The sequence below is a fragment of the Taeniopygia guttata genome, chromosome 5, assembly GCF_048771995.1.
Source record: "Taeniopygia guttata chromosome 5, bTaeGut7.mat, whole genome shotgun sequence".
Lineage (NCBI taxonomy): Eukaryota > Metazoa > Chordata > Aves > Passeriformes > Estrildidae > Taeniopygia > Taeniopygia guttata.
The window spans coordinates 40,906,175-40,927,586 of record NC_133030.1 but is presented as its reverse complement, the minus strand read 5'-3'; the positions used below and the strand labels follow the sequence as shown (position 1 = coordinate 40,927,586).

The window sequence follows — 21,412 nt, the reverse complement described above, 5'->3', positions numbered from 1 at the left end:
GTGTCAACTCTGCTAGACAGGTGAGGAATTAGTGACAAGAAATGACCAAAATTAATGACACAATGAAGTCTTCAGAGTCTATATTAAACTTTTCAACCATATTAGCCAGTCCTCAGATTCCTGTCACAGACTGCTACAAGGTATTACAGCTTCTTATCTTCACTCTTCCAGTTTCATCTGGACTTCACCCTGCTTTATTCCTGCTTCCTACTCACTCATCTAATTTCAAGTGCTTGTTGTGTAAAGCCACAGATACTACTAGGTTTTCAAATCTGTTTTTATTCTGTTCAGCATGCATTTTCAAAATTCTCTGTAAAGACCACAATCATTGAAATACCCACAATGTGTGATATAAATCATTGCAATGATCATATTTTCTATGAGTGCTAGAGAATACAGAGGTGAAATCCTACATTCCACAAGGGAAAAAGGGCAGATAAGGTGAGTCTAAGTAAAAAGCTGACTTACTGATTGTCATGTGCAAAGCAAATTTCCCTGTATTTACTCAAAAAACCATGTGTATATTGTCAATAATTTGAATCTAGAAAAAATATAGACGGATATTTCTTGGGTTTACCTTGATTCTTCAGAATCAGAATTACAGTCACTTAGGACTCCTCCTCTTTGACTGGTTACTCGCAAATCTGAACGTTTTGGTGCTTCAGTTTCTGCCTGGATAAAAAATTCTTTGGGTTTTTGAGAATTCTTATAAAACTGAAGTTCAACACAGAAGTCTTCTTTTTTCTGATTCAAGATGTGTGTTTCTAATTAGGAAGAGAAACAAACACATTTTCTCATTTGGAGAATGAAGCACAAACTTGAGATCTTTCATTTGAAAATGGCTTGTTATAAGAATAGAATACAGTACTAGAAAGGAACAAGTGATTTAGTTTCAGATTCACAATTTCTTTGTCTCTTCACTAAGGAATGAGACCTGTTACCTACAGATGGACATAGGAACTACAACCCAGTTACTGGATTTTTCTCATGGAAACATAAAAAATTAATCATCATTTTTCCTAATTCCTCCTCTCCCTTAAATGACTTCCTAAAATAATGCTTACTGTAGAAAATTATTTACCTATCTCTTACAAAATTCAGCTCTACTATGGTGAGATATGATGAATTTCTGCTATACAAAGGGAAATTTTCAGGTTATAATTTGACTCTTACTTATAGTAAGGTTTCTTTCAAATTCATTTTGACTACAAAAGGAGTATCATCAAGCTGTAATTAGCAACAACAAATTTAAAGCACCATTATTCATTCCTGGAGAGTGTGAGGTACAGGCTCATGCAACTAAAGAACTTGAAGAATGCAAAGCAGAAATTGTGCCAAAGGGAAAAATTATCTGATTAAAGTGCTGAGTGTGATAGCTAGTTCTCTTAGCTTGGCTACTAGATATTTTTAGGACATATTTCTGATATCAAGGCATTTAAATGGAAGAAAGATCCACATACCAAGAATGCTCTTTCATAAAGTAAGAACAAGTATGTTTTAATTATAGAATTATATTAAAAAATGAGAAGGAAGCAGCCTAAAACCACTGGAAATGGAAAAAAGGTGCATATATTTTTCATTCTTTCATTTAGATTAGTAGAGAACAAACATTGGAGCTTTTGCTTATTTAATAACGTTAGTGTTTCCAAACATTTTGGATAAAATATAGGGCATACATTATTTGATCCACCTTATAACATCCTCCTCAAAAATAATAAGAAACTGTCTATACAATTGAAATCAAGTAGAAATCGACCAAAAATACAAATCAATCAGTATCAAGTTGCCATCCTGCAGGTAAACACAGTTATAAGTGCAGTTTCCCTGTAAAAAATACTGAAAACTGCCTCTCAAGTATGTTGCAAAAGATTCCTCTTTCCTTAAATGAGGAAAGCCACAGCCAAGAGCTCAGGAAACAGCCCAAGGGCCCCAAGAGATGATTTGGGAATTGGCAGGAGTCAGTTCAGCAACTTCCTATATGAAGCTATGCATTACCATCTCCAGGAAAAAGTTATGGGACCCACTGCTATCTGTATTCTCTGCATCCACTTCAGCATAAACTTACTTGAATCCACTCTAACCATTTCTGTAAAGTGCAACCACTGATCTTTACGCTAGAAAAACAAAAGTCAACAGAGCATCAGCATCTTTGTTTCTTAGCATGTGGGGACCATTACCATAAAATATTTTTTGATAAATATAATATTAATTTCAGTACTGTGATTGAAATATGTTCCTCATATCATTTCACAGCTGGTGCAGAAATTGAACACAAGGCCACAGCCACCTGGATTCTTGGAACAAGTGCACGCTTTTTCCACTGGCTTGAAATCCTGAAGGTTTTTGAGCAGATTTCCTCTGAAGTGCTGTTACATCTAAAAACTGGATTTGATCTCTTACTCCTCTTTACAGTAAAGAGCAAGGATCTCTAAATAAACATATGTTAAAAAAAATCACCAAATATATTCTAAGAACCTGACTCAATTTGGGAGTGACAATACATAAGGACAAAATTTTGAATCATTTCCAGTAAGCACTTAATCTAGTCTGAATTTCCACACCTGCAAAGCATTTTACAGGGAGTTGTTTCTCATTTGATTTATATTATAAAGAACTTCCTATGAAATATCATGTTCACTTCTCCTGTTTCAGATGTAGTGACTGTGTAAATGCAGTTGCAAATTATGCTGCAGGGGAGGTGCAATGCTTCACTTGCCATGACAACTTTTCCTCCTCCTCCTCCTCCTCCTCTTTAGGGCATCCACTTATTTTATAAGCTATATATATATGTGAAGTGCCTCAAATGAAGCGTGTCACATTCTGTGGAAATATTCAAGCACAATGTTGAAATAACCAGTGATGGTATTGCCAGTAATTTTTGTTCCTTGTTTAGCACCATGGTACTCTGGCCCTATGAAAGTTGGAGAAGAAAAATCTCACTTCAGAGGGCTAAAAAGTTTAGATGATGTTTTAGGCTGCTTCTATTCCCTCGGTATGAGAGCAAGTTTTTCTTCTTCACAGTTCCTGTTTTGTTAATTTGCTCCTTTCATTCCAGGACTTAAAAGAGACCACAGAAGGGTCACTGACGTTGGCAGAGACCACTGGAAATCACCTTGCTGACACCTCAATCATTTGTAACAAGATGTTGTCCCCAGCAACTTCCAGATCACCTGAGCCCTCTGTTGTCCTTCCAGAAGATCACTGACATCACTGTAGTACCCCATGAGAACCTGGACCTTTGAACATGAGGATTCTCCCAATTCTCTGAAGAAGGCCTCATCTACTTCACTCAGCCCTCCTCTATGCCCCTCCCTCTTAGGAGAAGGGCCAAGGCAAACACCACCTGGGTTCCCACACCCTTGATCATCATGCCCAGAGCCATACCATCACATACAACACTTCCCAGGCCACCCCAACAGTATCACTAATGCCTACATGGAAGAGCAGCAGGGAGTAAGAGGCTCAGATGACCATCAGCAGGCTTTCTATAACATTCTGAATATGAGCTGTAAACAAAAGCAAAGGTCTCTAGATGACAGGTCAGTTCAGCAGGCAGATTTTTATTTTTAAAACCAGAAGGGAACATGACTTCATGATGAGGTAAATATCTTCATTAGCAGTTGCACTTCTGCTAAATCCTTGGGCCATGTCAAGATACGTGTTTTTAACTGTAAATTACTGCAGCTAAAGAAAAAAAGAGAATTTAGAATAGTACTCGAACTGTATTGGCATTTCTTAATGCTAATGCTGCTTCTTTAGACAACATACATTTGCACGATACCTTTTCATCTAGATTCAATTCCCTCAAGCATATGGCTAAGACTAAGCAGTATCACAGGAAGGCTGTAAGTGGCATTCTTGGAAATATTAGGTGAAACACAGAGGATCTGTTTTTTCTCCACTGGCTTTGTAAGAGAGAAGATGATGTTAGCCTCTTTCACCCAAAACTGAAAGCACTCTGCCCAAGGGCATTAAGGTGAGAGGATTTTACTCATTTAATAAATGTGTAATGGTTTTTTTTAACCAACATGTGAAATTTGTCAGTAGAATGCTTTGGGGAAGACATTTTGAACACTGTCAGATCAATGGACATAGGATTAATTTCATTTTTAAACCACTTTATTCTTTATATAGTCCATGACCCCCACTTCAGATAATTTAGGCTTTGGTACATGGTAGCTTGTCTTGTTGCTAAACCAAGTGGCAATTTTAATCAATGCACTTTAGTGCTTTTTTCCTCATGCCTCCTGCAAATCGTATTGTGCACTAATTACCAATGCTGCAGACACACACTGGGGAGTAAGTAGCATTTGCAATAATCAGGCTGCACAAGGAACATCAGAGAAAGGGTAAAATAGCCTTGCAAGCTTTGGAAAAAATGATGTAGATTTCATTAAATGGTACCACCACTGCTGATTCTGGTTCTTGAATATACTAAACAACATTTTTTCCATATAAAACAGTACAAGTTCAGTAGCCCAGATTAATATTTCACTATAGGGAGAAGCTGAACAGCTGATCTTCTGTATGTATTTATCTTGAATGAATAGCTTGTTCACATTGCGGGAAAGAAAAGCAAATGTTAAGAAGAAGGCATATGAAGACACTAGAATTAAATCTGGGAATTGATTGTGAGGGACGTAAGGGGAAGATAATGCTGTCATGGCTTGAAACAGTACAGGCAGAACAGAATCCAGTGTTGTTACGCTGGGAGTGGTTAAAAAGTCAAGTAAAACCATTAAATACATCATACTGTGCAAGCACCCACTATTCCTCACAGCTTCTTCTGAGAAGTGGGTATAAGCACTGAGATCAGGGAAAGCACAGCATTAGACAATCCCACACCAACAGTGATAAGTGTACAGAAGGTGCAGATTCAACTGGAAGACTAAAGAGGCAATAGCATCCCTTGTTATACACTCAGAATATTCAGCAGTCCCATCATCCAGCAGAAGCTGCGTGGACACCCCCCTCCCCCTGTCTATAGTCTTTCAGCACCCTACGAAAGTGCACTGATTGCCTCAGAGGTTTGCGGGGAATCTCCCCAGAATAAGAGTAAGGGAAAACAAACAAAAACCAATGGAACACGCACATAGTCTACAGATCTGGTTGCAGATAAGTATGGGGACATTAGAAGCTCCAGGTGCACCAAATGAGCTTCAAGTGTAATAGTACTTACAGCTTGCTATCTATAGCTTACTAGTATTTGTTTTAAGCTGGTCTGTGGCACAGACATAGTATGTTCTCATCTGTCTGCAAAAGACTGCATGAGTCTGCATGAACGAACCCCTAGCGGGATGGCAGTAAGGATCCTATAATGATAGGAAAAAGCAAAAGCAGAAAGGAAGAGAATGAGCCATATATACCCTGGGAGCAGGAGCAAAAATGACTGAAAATTCAGTAGCTATGACACTGTGACACTGTCAGATTAAATACATTTGAAAAAATGTAGAACAAAACATTATGTTGCATTTGAGGTACTCAGCCTCAATTAATAAAATCCTCCAGAATTCCTCCTGTTAATCATGGAATCATAGAATGTTTTGGATTGGAAAAAACCCTAAAGATCATCTAGTTGCAACTTCACTGCTGTAAGCAGGGAGGCCACCCATGAGATCATGTTGCCCAGGACCCCGTGCAGCCTGGCCTTGAAAACTTCCTAGGACAGGGCATTCACAAATTCTCTAAACAACCTGTTTCAATGCCTCGCCACTCTGTGAGTAAAGAACGTCTCCAAATATCTTACCTAAATCTCTCCTCTTTTAATTTGACACTGCTCCCCCTTGTCCTATCACTCTCTGCCTGTGTAAAAAGTTGCTCTCCCTCTTTTTTTATAAGTCTCCTTCAAATACTGGAAGGTCTCAGTGAGGTCTTCCCAGAGCCCTCTCTTCTCAAGGCTGAAAAACCTCAACTCTCTCAGTCTTGCAAGCTTTGTCCTCACAGGATTTGTTGTCGAGCCTTCTGATCATCCTCCTGGCCAAGTCTGGATTTCTTGCAACAGGCCCACACTTCTTTTGTGCTGGGCTCCCAGACTGGATGCACTACTTCACATGGGGTCTCACAGGGGCAGAGTGGAAAGGTGCAATAGTTTTCCTCAAGTTGCTGACCAGACTTATTTTGATGCAGTCAGGATGCTGTTGGCTGTCTGGGCTGAAATAACGTATTTTTTCTTTTCAGTCTAAACAAAAACAAAACTTCAATGTCTCTGGGGGCTTTGTTTGTATAATATCAAATATTTTGAATTTCAAACAAGACCTGGCCCTATACAAAAGGAACTTGTTTCCACTGGAATAATGGGACACACTTCCTATGGTTTTAAAGAACTTGATCTTGCCCCACTACAGGTCACACATCTACAACACTTGCTGCAATAGTTATGTATGTTAAAGCATTCCTTTAGAACTTCACCTTCATTTCCACTTGACTAACTGCTATTCTTTAATATTAATTTTCAAATTATCTAATGTGTTTCCTAAAAGAATAAGACTAAAAACTTAGCCTGATGGCCACTAAGTTTTCAAGCTATGCAAATGAAATTAGTACTATGGCTGATTAGTCTTTTTTGAGCTGAAAAATGATGAGACAACCATTTTGTCAAAAGACAAACATTCATACACTCAGCTACTTAACTACTGGAACTTTTACCAAATAGAATGACTGTGAAAGACTCTGACTGTTCAACAGTTTGCCCTTTACTGAATGATTCAAAGACATAAATCCTGAAAATGACTAGGAACTGAAATTCAAGGTTTTTATAGGCACAGATATGCAAAGAAAGAAAATGAGTCTGGTGGAAGAAATCTGATCCTATTGTCTGGCATTAATGATAAGAATTGGTTTAGGTCTTATGCATTTTCAGAATACCTGTATTTTCCTTTTTCATTCATATTTGAGCTAACACAGATGCCATAGACATGATTTACATGCATATGTCAAAGGTGTTCATTACTTTTGACTAATTTCCTCACTGTTTTATCTTTCCCATGACCTACAAAAAATTTTTCGTAGTTAATCCCAAGAAAAGGTGCTGTACCTAATTTTCAAGAAAGTAATTCCTGTTTCAGGAAAACAATTATAAAAGGTCAGTACAAAAATAAAAGGTCTGTAATATACACTTTCTCCAAAACAAACAACATGAAAAAGTGAAGCTTTATTGTCTTTGGACTTACTACAAATTTACTTATGTTAGCAATTATTTAGGCCCCATCAGTGCAGTGTAGTATACTGAGACCAAGTAATCTGCAATGAAGAGCAAATGGCTGTCCCTTCATGATGCACTTTTTCTAATATTTAAAGAAAACTGAATAAGCTTCAAGTTATTTAGTATTCAAGATTATTCAGTAGGACTCTAAGATCTCACAAAACCACTTCTGTTGCATGGAAGAATGGCAGTCATAGGAACCTGATAACAAGCAAAGACTGAGCTCAGAGTAGATTTGTAATACAAAGCTAATTCCTTTCATTTCTCTGTGCTTTGCCCAGCCAAATTACCATGTATTACCTGCCAAACCTTTGGCAGTAGCAAAGAGGAAATCACAACACAGATGCATTGTACATTCAGTGCCCCAACAATACATGACCATGGGCTCTGTGGAGAGCATCACGGCTCAGCTCAAAAGAATGGCAACTGTCAACTTACATTTAAGTAATTCTTACTCATAAAGATTCTAGATTTATCTCTGAGATAGGATATCTCCTCTCACTTTAAGATACACAAGACAGATGTGCATTGAAATAAGTCTTGGAAAGAACATTTTTATGGAAACTTTCACAGATATTTTTTAAGAGATGCCTAAGTGCTGTGATAGTCATTTTAAAGCCATTGAGATTAAGGCACAGCGTGATGAAGTAACTGCATTAAGGTCACTGAGCAAGCTATGTGTCCTGGTTCCTGACAGGACAGGCTTTATTTTTGCAGTAGACAGGAGGGCACATGGCCAGCACACAGAAGTTACTCTATACCAACTCACATCATTGCCAGGGGCAGGGGAAAGGGACTCTTCCAGGGAGAAGGAGTTACTTTTGGGTATGAAAACGTGGCAGAGGGAGCTGTCTGGTATTGCCTGTTATGAGGGAAGGGGTGGTTGGGGGACTGGGGGCATGGTTTCTATGTGAATCGTTTCTTTTCTTATTCCCTCTATCATTAGTATTGTTCCTGTTACTGTTCAGTTTCTTATCTCATTGCTGTACCCAGTAAATTGTTCTTATCTCAACCCATGATCTTTGCTTTTCCTGCCTCAAATTGGAGGGCGGAGAGGGAGTGGCACATGGTTTTAATGGAAGAATTAATTGGAGAATACCATTCCTAAACCAAGACAGCCATAATTGGAGCCCAGTGTGAGGCATGAAGGATTGAGATTCAACAGATCTGCCCAGAGCAGGTTAGAAACAAATTTGATCTAAGTATTTGTTGCATGAGTCCAGAGACTATGGTCACAATGTTGCTTGGGCTGTTCAAATGGGTGTGTATATATGTATAAAACCATGTATATATTCCCATATATGCTCCTCATGATGATCTTTTTCAGAGCAGGGAGAAGGATCAGGATTGCTTTGTTGCTGTACTGTGGGATATCGGTTTATGAGATGATAACATCAAGGACAATTAAGGTAATTTGGGATCTGTATCCAGTGCTCCTCTCTTATCCTTACTCAGGTACTACATCTGGGGGTCCATTGACAATTATACCCAGTCTGTGGGAAGAACAGGGGGTTGACTTTCCCCAGCGTTTCATCCCCTTTTCCTCCTTCAGTCCTGTTAAAACAGCTTTTGAGAATTTTTAATTCCTGCTGGATGTTAAGGAAAGCATATTCTTGTTGCTAAATTTGCCACTTCTCCTCAGTGCAGTCTACAAGGTACTTAGAGTCAGGACAGAGAATTCTAAGGAGGTCATTCAGAGATCTGCCCTGAGGGTGGATGGTCATGAGTGGTATAGAATATGGGAGAGAATGGGCCAGTTTCTGGGAAAATTCTCTGCTCCAATGGTTTCACCCCTGACAGAATGCTGCACTGCAAGGAAAATGCTGTGGCAACTCCAGAGAGGAGCAATTTATTGCAGTGTGCTGAGCCCTGGCTGCTCTTTACTGGACACAGTTCAATACTAGAGAACACACTCCAGGGAAGGAGTAGGAAAGCAAACCTACAGGCACCATGGCCTCTCAAATTGCAGCTGAACCAGGGGAACAGCCAATGCCAGTAGCAGTTGCCCCTATATAGAAGAAGAAATCCAAGACCAAATCAGTTTCCTTAGTGAGGAATAGAGGAAACAAGGCCCACAGAACAGAAGGAAGAGGCAGGGCCAGAGATAACCACCTGATCCCTATTACATCAGGAGAGGGCATTTCAAGGACCCAAAAGAGCATCACTGGGCTTTTGGGATAACCGCTGGAGACAGAAGAAATTAGACAGATTAATACCTTTCCTGGTGTCTCAGCACACTCTCTTCTTTGTGTGTCAACAGTCCTGAGTGGGCTTGAATAGGAAACCTCAATTGCCCAGGGATTTTGGGAACCATCACTAACAGGCCTGAAGGCAAAAATTTTGGATTATCAGGTGGAAAATATCCAGGTTCCAGCAATGACAGCGTTAATTCTTGTAGTAACCAGGAAGGGACATGGCTAGGACATAGACATTATTCTATACCACCTCACCTCATGAGGACTCTTTTCTGGGAAGACAAGGTGCCTTCTGTTCCAAAAAATGTGTTGGAGGGAGCCATCCAGTACTGACCATTATTGGGGGGGGAAAGGTGGTCTGTTATTGAGTGTGCTGAGGTGCCTATTTTTCTCCTGAATTGTTTCTTTTCCTATACCCTCTGTCATTAGTATTTTGCTGTTACTGTTCATTTTCTCATCTCATTGCTGTTCCCAGTGATTTGCTTTCTCTGAACTAGTGATCTTTACCTTTTGTGGCTCCAGTTGAAGGGGTGTGGGGGGAGCTGCATGAGGTTTTAGTGGGATTGCTGAACTGGAGAATACCATTCATAAACCATGACACCATAACAGAAGGAAAAACAGCAGAAGTCGAAGGCTCTGGATCCACACTACATCTTGGAGCCTGTGCTACCTCCCTGATGGCCCTCCCTTCTTTTTTGTCCTGCTGAGGTGTCAAATTCTACTCTTTTCTGTCAGAGATGTTTTAGAAACTAAAATCTACTGTACTTAAAGAAAAAAATATGACTTTCACTTATGAATGGCTAATTAACATTTACACGCTAAAAAATATTATTAATTGTAAATAACTAAAATAGTATCTTTTGACACGTTTTTATTTTGATAATTTAAATTCACGTGACAGATTAGGTTACAGTATTTGTATACTGGAAGACATATGTGCAATGTACAAAATAAATAAACTTCCTGTAATTTCAATATTAGGCAGAATGAAGGAAATTACCTTTTTAAAATTATATTAAGTATCATTCTAATGCAAAGAAATTCCAAACAATTAAAACTGCTTTAGAAGTCAGTCAGGTGAACACAATAATGCAATTCAAATACTTGATCTCTGACTGCAGCTAAGCATTTAAGTTGTTCAAAAAGCTGAACAATGAGAACAACATAATCTTATTGCAACTTTGTTGAGAAAGTTATCTGCAAATGCAACAAGAATAACCAAAGCTATATTTGCATTAATGTTTTTGCTTGCTCTGTATCTCATAACACATAAATACACAAAAAAAAGAGACTTGAAAATATTTTGTCTGCTAAAATATGGACAAAAATCAGAAGTTTAATGGTCATGGGGTTTTTTTATTCCTTAAAGAGAACAGTGAATTCTGTTTTAACAACATAAGTTGAGGGACATCTGTGTTATTTTGAATGCTTCTGTATTCACCTGTACTTGTGTGGAACCCTGGCAACACCCTTCATAAAGAAATAAATTGAAAAAAAGATTAAGAACAGTTGGGAGTTATTCTGACAAAGGCAATTTTTTACAATTCTCCAAGGATTCTGATTATTTTAGTAATGATGTTCTTTTGTCTGACTCTCTCACTAAGTCTTTTGTCCTCCTCTTCTGCAGCTAAACAGCAATTGTGTACAAACTGTTGAATATTTAAAATAGAAAAATGCTACTCAGTGTTTAAAATATGTGGCAAATCATTATATTGGTATTCACTGCAGTTAATCGTGATGCATTTATTAATGTGTAAATACCAGACATTTCCTTTGGCATTCCACTCTCCGTTTGCAATTCATTAACATATTGTTATTTTAAAATATTAGTCTCTGAGAAGACACCAGATTTTCATTGGACTGGTCTCACAGTTGAAAAAGCATTTTTATATTCTGAATGCATCAAAACAGCAGAATCTCTAGGCAGATAGTAAGTGGGATTCACTGAAACACAATGTTAGTTCTAATGGATGGATGATTGTGTTTGGTCTTCAGAAACTTTGAAGTATAGGTAAGTCTTGATCACACAAATTAATAAAGCCTAAAGCTGGAGTTAACAATAACCATTACACCCAAATTCTGCAGCTTAGCCCAGCCAATTTTTCAAAAGGTCAGGTTGTGAACTGGAGAAGATCAGGGAGGTCCACCGCATAGCTTTGTTGCCAGGCATCTCTCGTCTGGATTGTTGCAGGCATTTATTAGTATTCGTCAGCAGACTCAACAAAGCAAACAAGAAATTCAAGCACGAATAATAAAATGAAATGCTGCTATATAACCCTTTGTCATTCAGCAAATATGGGACTTTTTAGCTACATTGTTCCTAAACCTGGGTTACTACTTTAATTTTTCTCCACAGTGCTGACTGAATGAGTATGCATGTGTGTTAAATGCAGAGCTCCCTTAACAACTGCAGGACTGCCATTTAATCTGTTGGTAGATGGACCATTTCCTGTGGGAACTCTAGCTATGATTTCCAGATCCACCAAATAAATCTCAGATTAAGATTCCAAATGAAACCTGCCTTTGGCAGATAAAAAATGTCAAGATGGATATAAACAGTAAAATTATAAATTATCTAGGTGTTGCACGATGACTTGATGTGCGTTTTTTGTTTACACTTTCCCTGATATCACAACTATACAAGGCATTCATCAAATGTCACACTTTCATAATACTGGAGGCATCATTAAAACTGTTTGGCTAAGGACCTTGAAGTGTTTAAGCAGTAGCTCAAAAGTATATTTGTGCAAAGTAGAAGAATAAATTTACATATCAGCAGCAGCTCATAAGGGATGGGTAAATATTCTGTTTATCTCTCATTGTAATTCAGGTTAGTTTAAATACAGGGTTTCAGGATATCATTACAGCCTATATGGAGTCATTACATAATTTCCAAACATAGTGTCTGCTGGAGTTTTACTAAGCATGCTGTGTTTATGTTTTCTAAACCAACTAAAAACAAAGTAAACCCTCCCACCCCATTTGTCTTTTGCTATTGTCATATCAGACAATTGCTTTTCACATATAACCCCCTTCCATTATCTAAATCTTAATGATCCAGAACTCCCTTTTATCTAAGCAGGGTCATGTTTCCCTGTGCCCATTAATTATAGTGAAAATTCTCTTATCCAAATGTACTCAACCTCCTCTACCACACACAAACAATTAAAGCTTTGCTGAATTAAGAGTTCTAAACAAAATCCCAGGGAACTACAGCTTTAGAAGTAAAGAACCTTTTCATAATAATTTTTAAATATTTTTGCTCTGAACTTAAGTCTCATTCTACCTGTTATAAAAATAGAAGTAATGAAGGTTTCTGAAGAAGAAAATAACCAAATTCCTCTTGCACTTGTGCAAGGTCTTCTAAAGCTCCTTCTGAAGCACTACTTAAAAATTACTGTGGTAGTAAGTGCTGTTCTCTCTGAAGTACATTTCAAGGCATTCTGAAGTTAGCTGCACTCATACTTTATACACTTAAGATTCAAAGTGCAATACTTCAAGGTGTGCATTCTCCCCATCCTTAGCGCTTGCAGCCCTCAGTGTAGATAAGGCCCTACACATTTTGAGTGTACCATAAAGGGTTCAACAAAATCATATTCACTACCCTGCAGTGAGTAAGGCAAGGACTGGATATCTAGTTGTACTTCTGATGAGGAGTTGTTCTGCATGCAGTCTGGCTAAAAATGTGCTGTATTCTACCACTCAAAATGGACAAGGAAAGAAATAGAATGGAAAAAGAATAGATGAGAATTTATATGCATGAAGGGATGATTATATTTACAGGAAAGACCAAGCAGTATTGGATGATTTTATCATTAGTGCATTCTTATCTTCTAAGTTACACCACACTATTCCTTCTTCTACCATGGAAAAGGTTATCTTCATCTTCTACACTTAGTGCTGCTCTACAGTTACTAGGGACTTTCCTAGGTTTTACTCATGGAAGTTCATCCTCTCAGCCTCTTTTCAGCCTTTTACATCATTCAGAGAAACCTGCAACTACACTTGGCACTTTGCAAGGGGATCTGACAGCACACAGTGAGTTTGATGCTGAAAGCACAGCACATGTTGAAGACACTGATCAGCTGAGCCACGTGGGTGTAGAGGACACTGTCTCTGCATATCACATAGATTTTTCTGCATACAAATCACCCTTGCAATATTCAGGCCTTCTTTCTTTTCCAAATAAACAGAACTTTGTTGTTAAAAAATGGTAGGAGAGGGAGAACAGGCTCACAGTATCTCCTGTTGAGGCATGTAAAAGAAAGAGACTTCACTATGACAAGTATGCTTACTTTTGCTTCTGTTACAGCCTTGAAAGAGGGGCTTTTGATTTGCTTTAGAGTGTTTACAGCTGCATTGGGTACTGTCTGGTGAAATGGGCAGCAGCACCTTTACAATTAGCTGCAGTTTTACCCAACTAGAGCATTTACAACACCATATTACTCTCCAGGCTTTCTTTACCCATTCATCTTTGTGTGTGTCAAACTCACACAATAGAAATTCCAGACAAAAAATCCTTGTAATTAATATTGCAAAAACAAATCTACAAAAAAGTACATTAAAACTATTACACAACTAGAAGAGTTTTCTACTTCTAATAAGATAATCAAAGTTACACAAAAAGATGATTCATTTTACTTAAACATTGCATGTGACTACATTTTCTCCATTACCATGAATGTAAAACAGCCCAGAAAGCTCACCACCAGATAAAACACCTCCAATTTTCCTGCATAAGCTGATTCTGCAGTTCTGTTCCAATTCTATGTGATAATGTTCTACATTATCACAGCTCTTTAAAGCTAGTCTCCTCTGAACTAGTTTCCAGACATGCAATTTTGAAGTATATTTACAAGCTGCAAGCATTCTTTTGAAGATATATGGAAAGTGCCTATATGGATCATAACTAAAGTTGCCATCAAATTCTGAGAAGTGAAATTGGTTCACTGAGTTACATTTTAATATATGCTTCAAGTAATGGCTTAGCAATATATAAATATTTATTTCTATGCTTGAAAAACATAATCACCTTTTAAGAAAGCAAACAACTTTGCCATTAAAAAAATCAATTTATTAACTTGTCTTAGGAATTTACAAATAAAAATTATACAATGATTTTACTTCTGGAGTCAGCAAAACTCTAATTTTGTTGTCAAAAGAGCCCAAACAGTACTTAAAATTCTAAAACTTCTCCTAATTTCTGCTGTGTCTTTAAAGCATGGATGCTCATAAATATGACATAAGCCAAAACATTACAATAGTTAGAGACTATATAATACAGAAGTATAGCTGCACCTAAATAAACATGGTACATGAGTCAAATAAGACAAATTTAACTCCAGCATTTGCACACTTGCCACTTTCCAATCCTGGTAACGCTTCTGGAGAACTGCCATATCGAGTCCTAAACATAAATATAAGAAGAAAAACCACCCAGTTTCAGGTTCCCTCTTGTGTTTTCACAGTATTATTGTTTTCATAGTTCACATCATGCATGGAAACCCTACTGAAGTAACAACTCTACCCCAATGCAATGTGCTTCCCACACCTACCATCACTGCAATGCAAAGATATGCACCTATTTGCCAATACAAGTTTATTTTCATAATTTAATACTATTCTAGGCTGTCTAGCTTGGATCCTGAATATTTTTCATTTCTAAGTGGCACAGGCCTCACTGGTCTGCTGCCAATGTTCCTGATACATTCTCTCAAGTATCCTTAGAGGGAAATGAAAAAAGGCATTAACCTTCTATTAAAAACAAGAGAAAGAGTACACTTAAACTAGATACAAACACAAAATAACAAGCCTTGCACACAAATTGTTCTTTAATTCTTCCTAATAGAAAGGAACAGTGACAAATTCTTCAATCCACACAGGCATACTATACTCTAAACAACTCGGAAAGTTAAAAAGAAAATCTCACCTATCAAACACTTCGGACACACTCCTCTTAAACACTACCTTCCTTTCAAGTATTTTATTTTATAACATTGATTAACAGGTTACACATTATCCCAAATAACTGCCATAAACCTAACACTTCTCTGTATCTGTTTTTTCTATTCTTTAAAATTCTTGTTGCTTGACTGAATTTTCATCTAGTCAGATAAATTTAATCTTATATTTGCTTTACCATCCTTATTTGTTGACAAATAATGGAATCTCCAATATTTCAGTATGCTATTAAAAATTTTGAATAAATCATTACAGTGTTATTCTAAACCCAGCTTTTTAACTTTGAAGTTACAAGAAAGAAAAATCTAAATAGAGCGCAGTACCAACTGTACAAAGCAAATATATGAAGATGACAGAGTAAGCAGGACACAAAATAGTACACTCCTCAACACACACATTTACACAGAAAATGAGAAGCTGCTGTGCTTAAGCAATACAATGAGAAAATGCACTACAATATCTACTAATCACACATATTGAACATTATGTTGCTGAAACTGACCTATTATCTGTATAAGTGAATGTAATTTAGCTGTTAATACCCAAATTAAATTCTGAGAAAAAAAAATTCTCATCCACACCAGTATGACAGATTTACCCATAATCCCATTTTCTAACTTTCCCAGGAGCAAAACCACAAAGAATTACATGACTTATTAACGATTATGCTAAAGAAAGGTGTATAAATTTTACTTTTGTTTATATAAAAATTTCTATTGGATACATAAAGTGTCAGCTTGAAAGAAACAGCTGTCTAAACAGCACAAAATATTGACTTAATGCATCAGAAAAATAATACATTAACTCAGTGAACTACTGAGTAACTGAAACTCAGTACCTACTCAGTTTTAAAATATCTCTGAGCAATAGCAGAGCATAGTTTCCTGCAATTAGAGAGAATATATTTCACAAAGAATGAGTTTCATTTGCCTACTTTGGAAAACTTAACCTTTTGAACCATTCTTAGGGTATGCTGACCCCTAAAGGTCTAAAAATACTAAACCTGATTAAGCCATTACATGTTTGTATTGTCAGAATACAATTCTCCACTAACTTACACCATCATGACTATTTTTGTTTACAGAGTATATGATTCAAAAACTTTTGAACTTCACCCAGTAACAGCTCAAAATTCCATAAATTAAAAGGTGTTTTTAAGTAGTTTATTTTACAGAATTATATAGGCAGAAATTCCCTTACATATGAAAAGCATCATCTACAAAATGAAGCGTTTTTTTCCCTCTTCTAAGCAAACTCTCTAGGAGAAACTTGACATTTATTATCGTTTGAAAGAGAATATATAGTATAAAACTCAAAAAAAAGGAAGTGTGCAAGAAGCTATGAGGCTCTGATATAGAGGGAAATTTTGACGTGGACACACCTATTCCATTTTGGGTTTTTTAACCTACACATATTCACTTACTAGCAAAAATCCACCCTTAAGTCAGGGTGTCTTTTTTATGTCTTTCCCTTTTTTTTTCTTCTACATGTCACAATCTAATCACAAACTACTTCTGAAAATTCTCTTCTACAAAGTCAGTCAGTCAGTCATGTAATGTACTCTCAAATTCAGTGGGGCTCTTTTACCTCTTAGGTTTCTGTAATGAAACATGGAAGAATGTATCTGAGAACAATTACGTCTGGTCAACCAACTAAAAATACAAAAAGATACTTGCATCCTGATGAAAATCAAAACTCCATCAGCTGGGGAAGCTCTAAGTTAACCAAGCCCACCTACATCTCCAAGCCTTACTTTACTGTCTAAATTCACTTGAACTACTAATGAGAAACTCATTAATATTAGTGGATGGCTTAATCATACCCAAGCCAGATGTGAATAGCCATGAAAAATACTTTAGGACAGATTTTCAGATTTATTTCTAGCACCTAAAAAAAAAGGTTGTAAAGTGCAATGTACAGACTAAGAATTTAAACAAGTCTTCTGAAAGTTATACAAAAACGTTTTCAATAATCCAGAAAATAAAGATGAAGCTTTATATTCACATAGCTGCTCTCCTGTTACTCCAAGTTCTTTTAAGGGGCAGTATGTCGTTGTGGGTTTTTTTTTTTTTCCTTTTCTTCCAAAGTCAGTCATATATCAGCAAGAACAAACACACTCCAGTCACTGCCTAGCACTGGTATAACACCTAAGGTTTCTTAATAATATCTTTAAAGTCCCTACCTTTTGACCAGTTCTCCATTTGTTCTTCTGAACTTGTTTGATCTGGCACTGAGTCCAGTTTTTGCTTGAAGGTTTCAGAGCTAAAACAAAGCAACTCTAGATAAATAAACTTGAAACAATATAATACACCTATACTTTGCCTTCATTTGACAGAAATTTTACAAAACAAAGTATTTTAAATATTTATAGCATCACAATGAAATCTGCATACTTTAACAGTCAGTGAAAAATTATATTTCTCAGCAAAATATTTTTCTTCACTCATCTAATTTTTATAATTGTTTTTTTCAGCTTTCTGTTGCATGTGATGTCTTTGTTGAAATATTTATTAGTTTGGTTTTTTCTTCTAGAGTCTGGTCTTGGAAGTACACATTACTGAGCACAGCCCAAATCACACAGAGCAGTCCTGCTACAGACAACAAGACTGCTCACTTTGGCAGTTATTACAGATAGTGGCATGTGCTTCACTTCACACCATTCTTTCTCTTCCTTTAATTTCCTAGATAAAATACAGGTAAAGTGATCTATGACCACTCCAACTCTGAATTTGAAGTTCTTTCTGAACAGTTAAATTATGACATTCCAATATTTGCATGCATATTGCTTCAGTTAATTACATAGTTGCAATATTTCATATAATCAAAGATCTTCAATAAGTAACCCTCAATAGGACTTACAGTAAAATGTTATGTCTACCAGGCATCATTTTGGGTGTTAAAATATATACTCTCTTATGTGTTAAAAATTCAATTATACTCTGTATCTCAAGGACATCTAAATAAGTTTGTAATCTTGGTAACATAGTAAGCTTACCACAAATTGTATTACTTACTCAAGCACCTTTTAAAAAAATATTGTACATGGGACAATTTTTATCCTTAACTATGCATTGTGCTTATTTTGTATGTTTTCCCTCCCAACATTTTGTTTTACATTTTTTACATTTATTAAAAAGATACATGTGCTTTGAACATACAGTGACTAGATTATGAAAACACTCAGTTGTCATTGTGCTGAAAAATGTAAGAGATTAAATTAAAAAATCAAGTACATATTTTACAATTCAACCAAATTATACCAAGACACATACGCTAAATAATAAAGCAGCAGGAGAAATTATTTTGGCATACAACACTAAAAAAGCAATTATTTCATTTTTATATTTAAAATTGCAAAAAAATTTAATTGTACAAACACTTAAGATTCAACACTAACATGTACACCAAACATTCAAGAAATACATATTTGTTGTTGACTATAAATCTGCATGATTAAAAAAATGCATAGGACTTGATTTGCTTAGGTCTTAACAAAAAATAAAAAGTTCACCTCATATCACAGAACACTGAGTCCCTTAAAAGAATTCCTCAAATGAAGCTGTACACTTCTTCTTCAATTCTGTGTAACTGTGTTGATTTGAAGTTGGCAATCTTTTCCTAAGTTCCTCATTTACTTTTGGATTAGCTGAAAATATAGAGGGTTATTAATATCAAGAAATAGGTTTCTGTCAATGAAGCCATTTCCCTACATATTGCACAAAAAGGTTCATAATAATTGCAGTATTTTAATAAGATATTCATATAGCAAGACATGAAGAAAATATGGTATTTAATAACCTCTGGAGTATTTTAAAACATGTCTTAGGGCCTTAATGTGTCTAGTAATATACTATTTAAAACCATAATTTTATCCCTCCACAATATACAGTCATTCTTCCTCGCCATTTACCCAGCTAATGAATGCCAGCAATTAGTAAAATGTAATCCCATTGCACAATCATTTTAATGCTTTTAGCACTCAGAAAAGTAAACACCAAATTAATACTGCTCAAGCCATATCAGATCCTAGCTGGAAGCAAGCAATTATAGTTCAGCTCCTCAGGTGTAATTAAATGATTGGAATGATTTAGTTCCATAAATGCAAGTTAATTCATAAGCAAGCAACAAATATACTGGGAGTAATTACAAGAAACATTGATAGTCTAAGCAGGGCATGTGCCTTTCTGTACCTGGTATAGGAAAATGCTGCCCTCTCCCGGAAATAATAGACTATGGCACAGGAAAAATTTATGACTGAAGTCAAGAGGCCCATTTTACAGACTTTGCCTTCATAGGTGAAACAGGTTCTGTTGACTAAAAGGAATTTTCTGGTTTAAACATAGAGAAAATTTAAAAAAATAGTTGATATCAGATTAAGGTCATCTACTGATCAAAGTAAAACGGGAAGATTTTTGGGGCTCCCTAGGGTGTGCCAATTAACTAATTAAAAAAAAAAAAAAAGAAGTTAGGACACAGAACAACAAAATATTCCAGGCACTAAGTATTTAAACTGTTCGCTCTGAACACAAACACTGCAATAGGTAGCTGACTTGTGCACAACACTTCCTTGTCCTTCAAGATTTACCTTTACAGAAGGTACCTTGAACATAAGGTAGTTTTAGAACCAAAACTTATTGAACCATCATTATTCAGTGAGTGTTAAAAGTCAGCATTTCAAAAATGATAAGAAGTGGCCATTAAGGTTTTCACACAAGGAATCATGAGAAAAATTGAATACAATTATTATAAATCCTTACTTTCATTTGAAGACAATCTGCTAATAATCAATTTGTGTAATAATGAGAGAAAATTAAAGCTGGGGATTAAAATAAAGTGTACTGGCAGACCAAGAGAAAAATGGAAATACAAAATGAAACCATAACGCAAATGCTAGAGGTAATTTTAAATCTAATTTCCTTATTCACTATTTATTTATCCACCTTGTGCTAGTGTAAAACTACTAGGATACCATGAAAGAAAGTGAAAATAAAAAAGAAAAAAATCCCTATCGGTTGAATATAAAATGCAACAGTCACATGAAATTAATAGTTAAGTACAGTAATGAAAGAACACTGAGACCTAACTGTTTTGTCATCTACAGAAATAAGAAATCCTTTCAAATGCTGCATATAGCAGCATGGGATAAGAAATCACACACTATGTATCTGTTTTCCACACAGAGAAACTGTAGGAAAGCTGATTCAGAAGCACTTGATCAATGTAAAAGCCTTAAAACTGTTCTTTACGAACAGCACTTCAGCATAAAAATATTTATTTTTTCCAGATCTTGGTATATTTCAAAACAAACCCAAGCTTTACACAAATACCTTTGGTGTTACTTTACTTACTGTGGAAAAAAAAAATTTTAAGAAGTCATATTATTAAAAGTTTAAAATGTACTGCACATTTGCTTTGCCCTTTGATGTCACAGTCCTATTTTTCTATTCAAATCTTGTACATTGTAAGTTAATTGCTTTTGGAAACTACTTATTATTCATGTAAAAATTAATGTGCCAATGTGTTTAAATCCTTTTAAATGACCATTCATGCATCTTTCTTCTTTAAGTACCAATGAAATCTGTCAAAGATATCAATGCAAGATGGTCTTAGACAAAGTTCTAATATAGATTTTTTCTGCTAACATAAGATTTTCATTTTCGTCAACTTTACTTAAATTCCATTAATTTTTTAAGCTGCTTTTAATAAATTCGCAAGTAAAAAATTTTAGGCTCCATAGTCTGTCATTTGTGTTCCAGCTGACTTTATGAATATTAATAACAGTGTTATCCTGATTAAATAGGCTTCATATAAAATCCCTGTGAATCCTATAGCTCAGACATCTCATTTTTCCAACTCTTTATGAATTTGGATTCAGACATTAAACTGGAAAAAACCTTTAAAAACAGATTCAATGGTACATTGGTGTACCTTTAAGCAAAAAATTAGCTGTTCTAATGATTCAAATAATTAAAATTGATAAAACCACATATTGAGATTTCAGGCTTTCTGTACACATGCAACATATTTTAACTCTAATGAAAACATCAACACTTCA

General features: G+C 36.0%; 1 protein-coding gene across 7 annotated transcripts in view; it reads right to left on the bottom strand.

Annotated features, from left to right (window-relative positions):
• Positions 1-21,412, bottom strand: part of MIPOL1 (mirror-image polydactyly 1) — a 185,893-nt gene that overhangs the window by 137,597 nt on the left and 26,884 nt on the right. For 4 of the 7 annotated variants that reach the window (XM_072930226.1, XM_072930227.1, XM_072930223.1 and 1 more), the window contains 3 exons: positions 18,869-19,003; positions 17,540-17,619; positions 578-764 (listed from right to left, as the gene is read on the bottom strand). In XM_072930226.1, the coding sequence (XP_072786327.1) occupies positions 578-764; positions 17,540-17,619; positions 18,869-18,873 (272 nt within the window). In that variant the 5' untranslated portion in view covers positions 18,874-19,003. Of the gene's footprint in view, positions 1-577; positions 765-17,539; positions 17,620-18,868; positions 19,004-19,547; positions 19,672-21,412 lie in introns of all 7 variants that reach the window. The other 3 variants (XM_072930225.1, XM_072930224.1, XM_072930222.1) reach the window with 1 other exon arrangement.